This window comes from Etheostoma cragini, chromosome 11 (genome assembly GCF_013103735.1).
Source record: "Etheostoma cragini isolate CJK2018 chromosome 11, CSU_Ecrag_1.0, whole genome shotgun sequence".
NCBI classification, from domain to species: Eukaryota; Metazoa; Chordata; class Actinopteri; order Perciformes; family Percidae; genus Etheostoma; species Etheostoma cragini.
The window spans coordinates 22,014,674-22,024,247 of NC_048417.1; the positions used below are offsets into that span (position 1 = coordinate 22,014,674).

The 9,574-nt window shown below is 41.0% G+C and overlaps 1 protein-coding gene across 1 annotated transcript in view; it reads right to left on the reverse strand.

Moving 5' to 3' along the window:
- ptpn4a (protein tyrosine phosphatase non-receptor type 4a) overlaps positions 1-9,574 on the reverse strand; it is a 75,524-nt gene that overhangs the window by 19,209 nt on the left and 46,741 nt on the right. Inside the window, exons 10-14 of the mRNA XM_034886239.1 lie at positions 8,874-8,962; positions 3,124-3,187; positions 1,841-2,013; positions 820-888; positions 577-711 (exon numbers count right to left, since the gene is read on the reverse strand). Coding sequence (XP_034742130.1) covers positions 577-711; positions 820-888; positions 1,841-2,013; positions 3,124-3,187; positions 8,874-8,962 — 530 coding nt within the window. The remainder of the gene's footprint in view (positions 1-576; positions 712-819; positions 889-1,840; positions 2,014-3,123; positions 3,188-8,873; positions 8,963-9,574) is intronic.

The window sequence follows — 9,574 nt, forward strand, 5'->3', positions numbered from 1 at the left end:
GATGGATATATAGATTTTAAAACAAATCAAACAATACTTTGATATGATACTACCAGGATTATACATGAAATTATGCAATGTGTTCTTGATTTTTTGGGGAAAAATAAATCAGGTCACAGGTCACGTTTGGGCTTCACAGACTTGTTGTAGGACACTTCTGTAGCATACAATACATGTTTGCCAACACAGTCCTGAAATGACTCCCTAGTCTCTTTTACAGCTGGCAGACTTGGCAACGCACTAAACAAAGAGAGGCAACCTTTTAACAACAGGTTTCCTAATAACAGAAACTACAGACTTCAGTGACTTACCGATGAAAATATTAGTATTTCTGCATTCATCATTAATTTAACTAAAAAAGAAATCTTGAACAGTAATTGCTTTAAACGTATATATGGCTTCCCTTTTAACTAATTTAACCCAATTAGTTTGATTCATTTGCTGTCAAATCAGTAATTTTGAATATATGCCTAACCATGTTGAATATGATTACATTTACATTGCAACTGCCACAATTGTCTTATGGGAAGCTAAAGTGAACCTCAACCTGGTATGAAGCCTAAAACTTGGACTTACTGATTGGGCGTCCCTGGCGGCGAGCGAGTGGGGAGGCTTTGGGTCTCCAGTCTCTCATCTGATAGGCTGTTCCTGCTGACCGACTCCCAGTCAGTTCCGCCCACCAACTTCCTGGCCAATGGCTTGCTGGGAGATCTGTGCAGACCAAGACATTCATTTCAACCCAAGTTTGTGTGATGTTCATCTACCCTTAGAGGCTTGGGATGACTAGAATGAATTAACCAAGAAAGACAAGTCCATTACCTGGCAAACACTCTGTCCTTAATGCCTTTCTCCTTTCCATACTGCACAGACTGCACCTCTGTCCGTCCGCTAGAGACAGAAACAAAAAAAACAACAGTCAGCGGACTGTCTTAGAAAATGAGCTTTTAACTGTAGTGAACCAGGCTGAAATTCTTTAACTCTCAGGATAAAACAAACATATTTATAAGCTACGATTAGTTTTACTTGCCTTATTTTCTTCAAGAAAAATGACGCATTAAAAATGAACAAACTCAGTCAAAATAACTTTAGCAATAATGTCAACAGTTAAGCATAGTCTGGCTGTAACAAGTGCAACATTTTCAACAGCAAGGATCGCTGGGGTTGCATCACTGCTGCTCCACTCAACTCTCAGTTCATCTCTCACCCACATTTCAAAGAAAAAGGAAATACAAAAACTGCCAATGAAGTACAACTAAGTTGTCACAAGGCAAAATACAGTACTAAGAATAAAAGGTTTGTAGAAGTAATTTTATTTAGTTTTTTTTAGTCCCATTTCCAACTTAAAATCCCCTAACTGTACAGTAAATCGACAACGAAAAAAAAGAATGTCAGAAAACAGAGTGGCAGTAGTGTGTGTGTGTGTGTGTGTGTGTGTGTGTGTGTGTTTTTGTTTTGTGCATATGGACACCATGAATAATTAAGTTGTGATTTTCTGGGACAAGAAAGCACAAGTGGCACCCACTAGCCTTTGAATGTTTCTTTTAGCACCTCAAGCCAAAGTGAAACAACTGCATCAACTTCCAAACAACCATGTTGTTCTGTTGATGTTTCTCTGGAGTGGGACTGTTGCTGTGATTCAGACAGAAGGTAATACAAACAAAGCATCCACAAGTATGGTGCATGGTATGCAGGTGTGTGTCTCGATGAGTGTATCAATCAATTTGAAAAAGTCTGGCTTTCAAGGGTAGACTTTTCAGAAATGCTCGATGTTGCTCTGTGGATTCTCTCCATGTTCCTCTGGGAGTGTATACTGTATGTATGTGTGTCCTTTTCCTCTTACCAGTATCTGAACTTTGAGCCCAGGGTGAAATAGTGAGCAAAGAAGTTCTTCTGTGGAGGGATGGGCCGATCCAGCCTGAAGAAGGTGTGGTGCTCCACACAGGCCTTCCACAAGTTTTTACAGGCCCGATAGTTCACCATGTTGAAGCCAAGCAGTGTTTCCCGGGTCTCAGACTGTGCCGGGAGGACAATGGTAAGTGGGCAGTTGAATAAAACTTTAGAGATCAGCATGTAAGGTGACAGACAGTGACCAAAATTTGGCCAGCTTACCTGAGTCCAACATTAACGCAAAAAAAGACACATACGGTAGATAAGTTTGTAGCTTTTGTTTCAATGGTTTATCCTTTTTTTAATGATTATTTTTTTGTTATTTATAGGCCTTTATTTCCACAGAACATATGAAGACATGAAGGGGAGAGGGGGGGAATGATATGCAGCAAAGAGCCGTTTTATATTGTACTTTTAGCTAACAGTTTAACTGTTTATCATTTACTTTTAGCTAACTGTTTCAACAGTTTATATTGTACTTTTAGCTAACCGCTTAACTGTTTATCCTTTACTTTTAGCTAACTGTTTCAATGTTTTATATTGTACTTTTAGCTAACGGTTTATCATTTATTTTTAGCTAACTGTTTCAACGTTTTACATTTTACTTTTAGCTAACTGTTTTAACTGTTTATCATTTACTTTAGCTAACTGTTTCAACAGTTTATATTGTACTTTTAGCTAACTGTTCTGACAGTTTATATTATACTTTTAGCTAACTGTTTAAACGGTTTATCCTTTACTTTTAGCTAACTGTTTCAATGGTTTGTCCATTACTTTAAGCTAACTGTTTCAACTGTTCTTGAACTCAGCAATAACTCACTGGGGGCAACTGAACAAGGCTTCAAAATATTACTGTATGAAGGCTAAATGAGGACTATGCAATCAAGTTGCATGTGACAGTGACATATCAGCTGTCTGTACAATTGTTTGTTACATTGAAAAAAAAAAAAGATCCACAACAAAATGGTTTCAAGACACCTTGGGTGATTAGAGCAGAGTCAACCGGAACATGGAGGGTTAATCTGACACTGATTGCACACACAACCCAGCCTATATTTACAGTACACACACACACACACACACACACACACACACACACACACACACACACACACACACACACACACACACACACACACACACACACACACACACACACGGTAAACTTCTTTATCTGTTTAAAAGACATTTGTGGGAGAAAGATGGTAGTTAATATGTGTGTCTGTGTACACTTACCGCCTCTCTTCTTAGCTGCACAAAGAACTGTTTGCACTTGAAGGAGATTTTCACTATTTTCAACCTGGATGCAGGAAAAGGCAAAACAGTTCAAAAGGGAAGTTAGTGTATCCACAGTTAATGAGCCAATCACCTGTATTGAGACACTGATGTTAAATTTTTACACTTTTCTTAAAGGTCAGTCACTGTACTATGGAACGTACCAGGAGTAGGCATGCTCCTATACAAAACAGTGTTAAATCGCTGGCACTTCCAGTGGCGCTCAACACAGCATAACAACTTAGAAACAGAGCTCCAGTATCAGCCTTTAAATCCCCCTAATTCATGTGTTTTGTTCATCCAAATAGATACACATAAACATAACAATGAATGTGGATGAAGATAAGAAATGCGGATATGTCCTACGTAACAATGCTGATTGAAAAACTGAGAAAGAAGTTACAGCGAGCAAAACTTTAATAGGACAAGATGGCGGCCCCAGAAAAAGAGAAACATTTTGATTAAATCCATGAAGTTGTGGGTGAAATTATATCAGCGGGCATGGCGGTGTTTCAGGCCGAACTGAGAAAAGACCTCTATGATTTCCACGACGGTTTTCTTGAAGATATAAAAAACAAATAGAGGAATTTGCTACAGAAATAGACCGGAAAATACAAGATGCGACAGGCCAGACAGAGGGGGCAGCAAAGCGTATAGGCGAGATGGAGGACAACATGGCTGATATGGAACATGAACGAGTGAAGGACGCTCTCACCCAACTCCTTCATGATCAACGAGCACTACGGGACAAAATGTCTGATCTTGAGGGCCGCTGTTGTTGAAAATCTGATTAAGACAGAACAGGGAGACTATCTTTGCTTGGACCAGGAACTTGACCTGGATATAGAGCGCGCCCACCGCGCTCTGGCACCAAAACCAAATGTGAGTGCCCCTCCACCCTCTATAGTGGTTTGTTTCCTCCATTTCTCTGTTAAAGAAAAGATTCTATATGCGGTCTGGAAGAAGGAATTGCAAGTCTAAATCAAACTATTTTAGTATTTTTGGATCATGATTATGTGACTGACGTGCAGAATAAGAGGAAGGAGTATGCACGTCTGAAGAAGACGCCGCCAACCCGAATGCTTGTCTTCTTTGCCACGGGCACCGTTATGTATAACAGTGCAATACAGGCAGCGGAGGATCTGCGCAACGATTTAACGTGGGCAAAGTTGCCCATGAGACCGAGACTGCAGCTACATTCTGTATCAGCTTGTTTCAGTCCATCATTAAAGCTTTATGATCGGAGTGAAATATTCATAGCCCAAACTGAATATAACAGTGTGCAATTTCTAGCAGCAGAATCCTTAAGACAGCTCCATCATTCTTGTCCACCCATGTCATTATTTCTAAGGAATTTTTTTTGTCGTGTTTGTAACTACAGTATTTAGCTAACTGAGAATGCATGACGATGACATTGACTTTCCTTATCCCGCCTACAAAGCTCTAATTGGCCGACAGCTTCTTCAACATGCAAAACCAGCCGCCAAACAAAGCAAAACACCAGACCTATTTGAATCACTGCAAGAAATCAGAGATCTGAGAAGGCTATTCAGAGGTCTGGAACCCCTAGGCATATCCACTAGGCATATTTGGTATCTTTGGAAACCTTGAAATAAAACCGGAATTCAAAATAAAGTTCTAAAAGTCTGAACAATGTTTAAATGCACAGTATAACTTTGTAATAACTGACCCTCCGGCAATATCGGTGGTATTGGAAAGTTTTTTTTTTCTCCATGTACTACGTGAGTTAGCGCATTTGTAACTGGCAAACCACACTTGAATGAATCGCCGGTTCTTCAAGCAAGCTGACGCACGGGTCACATCCCAACTGTTCATTTAACCTCTGACTGTTGCTCTTTCCAAAGATGGAGGGTAAGAGAAGAGGATGACCATCTTTTTTCTGATCCCTTTGTACAGTGGGGCTCAAAAGTTTAAGGTGCCCCAGGTAAAAATTTGTATTAATGTGCATACAGAAGCCAAGAAAAGATGGAAAAATCTCCAAAAGGCATCAAATGACATACTAGACATTCGTTAATATGTCACAAAAAGTTAGATTTTATTTCCATCATTTACACTTAAAAGGTTAGACCTGACAGAGTCATGGATTGTTCTCAACCATTGTCTGGAAAGACCAGGTGATGTCAATGTTAAGGTTTTGAATGCCCAGACTCATCTGACCTCGCCCAAACAATCAGCACCATGGCTTCTTCTAAGCAGCTGTCTAGAAAACTGAAACTGAAAATAGTTGACACTCACAAAGCAGGAGAAGCCTATAAGAAGATAGCAAAGTGTTTTCAGATGCCAATATCCTCTGTTCAAAATGTAATTAAGAAACGACCGTCATCAGAAACAGTGGAAGTTAAAGCAAGATCTGGAAGACCTAGAAAAATATCAGACAGAACAGCTCGCAGAATTGTGAGAAAAGCAAGTCCAATCCCACGTTTGACTGCACGATCCATCCAGAAAGACCTGGCAGACACTGGAGTTGTGGTAAACCATTCCACTACAAAGAGATACTCGTACAAACATGGTCTTCATGGAAGAGTCATTAGAAGAAAACCTCTTCTTTGTCCTCACCACAAAAATCTGCGTTTGAAATTTGCAAATGAACATTTAGACAAGCCTGATGCATTGTGGGAACAAGTTCTGTGGACCAATGATGTTAAAATAGAACTTTTTGGCCGGAATGTGCAAAGGTATGTTTGGAGAGGAAAGGACACAGAATTTAATGAAAAAAAAACTCTGTCCAACTGTTCAGCATGGGGGTGGACCAATCATGCTTTGAGGTTGTACTGCAGCCAGTGGCACAGGGGACATTTCACCAGTAGAATAAAAAATGAATTCAATAAAATGTCATCAAATTTTGGATGCTAACTTGATGCCATCATGAAAAAGCTGAGGTTAAAGAGAGGATGGTTTCTACAAATGGATCATGATCCTAAACACACCTCAAAATCCACGGTGGATTACATCAAGAGGCGTAAACTGAAGGTTTTGCCATGTCCTTCACAATCTCCTGACCTCAGCATAATTGAAAATCTATGGATAGACCTTTAAAAGAGCAGTGCGTGACAGCCAGCCCAGAAATTTCAAAGAACTGGAAGACTTGTGGAAGAAAGAATGGGCAAAGATACCTCAAACAAGAATTGAAAGACTCTTGGCCTGCTACATGAAGCGTTTCCAGGCTGTGATACTTGCCGGGGGGGGGGGGGGGGGGGGGGGGGGGGGGGGGGGGGGTAAAAGGTATGAACTCTACAGGGTGCCTAAACTTTTGCTGATGCCATTTTTTGGTTTTATGATCATTTTGAAAGTATAAATGATGGAAATAAAATCTAACTTTTTGTGACATATCATACAAATGTCTAATATGTTATCTAATGCCTTTTAGAGATTTTTCCATCTTTTCTTGGCTTCTTTATGCACATTAATACAAATTTTTACCTGGGGTGCTCAAACCTTCGAGCCGTACTGTATATTATTAAGGCATGCATCTAATGAGGCAGAAACTATAAAATAATATTCAAATCAGAAGACCACACACACCCAGCAACAGTAAGAGGACTGCTGATGAGCAGCAGCAGAGTAACATAATCCCTTTCTTCAGCTCCGTTGCTGCTATGACTCATTGCTCCCTGCTAAATACAGTGTATTTAACATACATACTCACACACTCCTGCATGGACAAACTTGCGCACACACACGCATGCATGCACGCTGGCAGAGCGTGAGTCATGCCCAATCTAAGTGGGCCTCGTTTGTCAGGCTGCTGTGAACAAAAATAGGAAAGAGTCAAGAATTTAAATTTCTCTCTATACCCTTTTTTTTTTTTTTACTGTAGCTTACAGTTTATTTTAAGAAGACGGTAACAATGACGAGAAGTGAGGAAAGACACCAGGAGAAGTGACAGCATTTAAGCAGATGTAGAAACAGTGTGCCTTTGTTCAGGAAAGGATGATGAAAGAAAACACAACGAGAGAGAAAAAAAATCAATGAGCATAAGGTTGAGAGACACTGTTGACTACTGTAACGCTCTCTCCTTCTCACACAGTAATGGCCAGCTGTTGGGGACACAACTGTTGGTCCCTAAATTTAGCTCAACTGACTGGACCAACACACACGGACACACACAGACACACACACAGACTTTGTCCCCACAATGTCAGTAACACAAAACTCTTCCTTCTATAAACCATACATAAGCACACACAAACTCATCTTATCACAAACATCTTACTGTTGTCAGACATTCACTGATCACACACAAATACATACATAAGCATTTGCTCAATGTGTGTGTGTGTGTGTGTGTGCATGTTTGTGTGCGTGTGTGTGTGCGTGTGAGTTATTACACAAGTGAGTTATCGTCTGGATTTGCAGAAATTTGAGTAGATACAATCCCACCCCTGGCACCCATTAAAATGTTGCATCCCACAGTGCAGCAGCAGAGGATGGGAGACTTCCTAAAATCAATGCTTTGGAAAGAAAACGGAGCCATTAAGAGTGATGAACATGACCAGTGAAAAGAGGACAAAGAGAGAAGGCGAGCGAGCAGATTTGATGCCTATAATATTTCCAGGAAACGTAGTTTAACAAAAAAGCCCTCCCCCTAGAATAAACCTGGTGGAATCATCTGTATAATTCTAGAGATCAACTAAGGCTTAAACGTTATGTCAATAATCACTATGTGAGAGGTTACCAAAAATGTTACGAGACACATTTCTCAGCACAAAGGTTTCCTGGAGGACGTTCAAGTGGGGCTGGCAGCCGGTTGATGAATAGAGAGGCGGGTTTGTCCATAGTTTGATTTCCCATATTAGGGGGAATTTGGTTGGGTAAACGACAGAGACACACTCTTTGGTCTAGTCAACAACAACTGCTCAAACCACAGAAAGTAGGGCAGCAAAGATTCAACAGTTGCAGAGGAGCTGCTAATAGTGGCTGTGTTTTTAGTATGAAAATATCAATGGAGAAAGCTTGTTTCATCTAGCAGGGCTTTGTTTTCCATTCACGGTTCTATTCATTCACACCTGAGAAGTGCCAGGTTTTCTACTGTACGCCATAGAGTAGCTTCACTGAAACGGTTGGATTTTAGCTACCTTGAGCTTTCAGCAGGTGTAACTGACATGTCTGATCACAAGCTTCTTTCACATCTCCCTCTCACATGCTTGAGTCACATGCTTGTCAAAACACAGTAAACAGAAACTGCGGAGTGGAATTTTGTGTTACAATTGGATCAAGAACGAACAACATCTCCAACTGCCCCTCAGCTCCAAGGCGTCCCACATGATTAAGTACTTGGTATTCTGCTGTTTATCCTCTACCTGCTTCCCCCCTGTAATTTAATCTGTTTTCTTGGTTTCCAATTCCACTGTTGCGCCGATGATTACATATCCATCCGCACTGCAACTCACTCCACCCTGACCAACTGCCTCACAGAAATAAAATCATTGATGCAAGAGAACATTCTAAAACTGGACTGTGACATACCTGATATGATCAACGCTGGTCTAAAGTTCTTGCCAAAACCATCCACAACCGCTCCCTCACAACAAACAACTTCACTCTGTCTACCTCCCCATACATTTACAACCCTGGAGTCATCTTCAAAAGTAACCTCTCATTGGAACACCATTCAAATGCCACCTGGAATTGCACACTTAATGAGGCCTCTCATTTTACATTTAGTGTGTGTGTGTGTGTGCGTTACTCACCATGGGAAATGGTTGATCCGTACCCTGTTCTTGTAAATCACAATGCCGGCAGACATCACACCAAGAAGAATCTCTGTGTTGCTCTGATCCTGAAGAGAGGAGAAAAGAGTGTGTTAAGGAGTGTGTTTGTGTGTGTGTGTGTGTGTGTGTGTGTGTGTGTGTGTGTGTGTGTGTGTGAGAGTGAGTGCTTCCTCACTGCTACTAGATCAGCCTCAAACTAATGGCGTTTTTATGGTACCTAATGGTACCTGCTTGACTCGCCTTCTATTCTCCTTCTTTGGTTTTCCATTATGAATTAAAGTCCCTGGTACCTGCCAACAGGTACTTTATTTAGTACCACTTCAGGCAAGGTTCCAAGCAAGCTAAGGCGATACCAAAAGGTGACGTGAAAACCTGCAGACTGCTGATTGGCCGGAGAGAATAGTCACTAATCACTGCGTCATCATTGCTAGCGACAGACGGGGGGCGTGGGGTGTCCTGTACAAACCCGCCTTGTTGAAGTAGTTCATCCAGCTGTGTTTTTTTTCTTTTTTGCTGCCTCCAACTTCATTCGAAACTAAATTTGTCTTCTGGCTGTGGTAACAGCCACATGTTGAGAATCAAAAACAACACACCTTTGACGTTCTGTGTGTGTGTCGCGTTAGTCATGCTATGACGACCAGCCACGCTTGCCTGAGGCGGTACTAATCTGCAGTGGAATA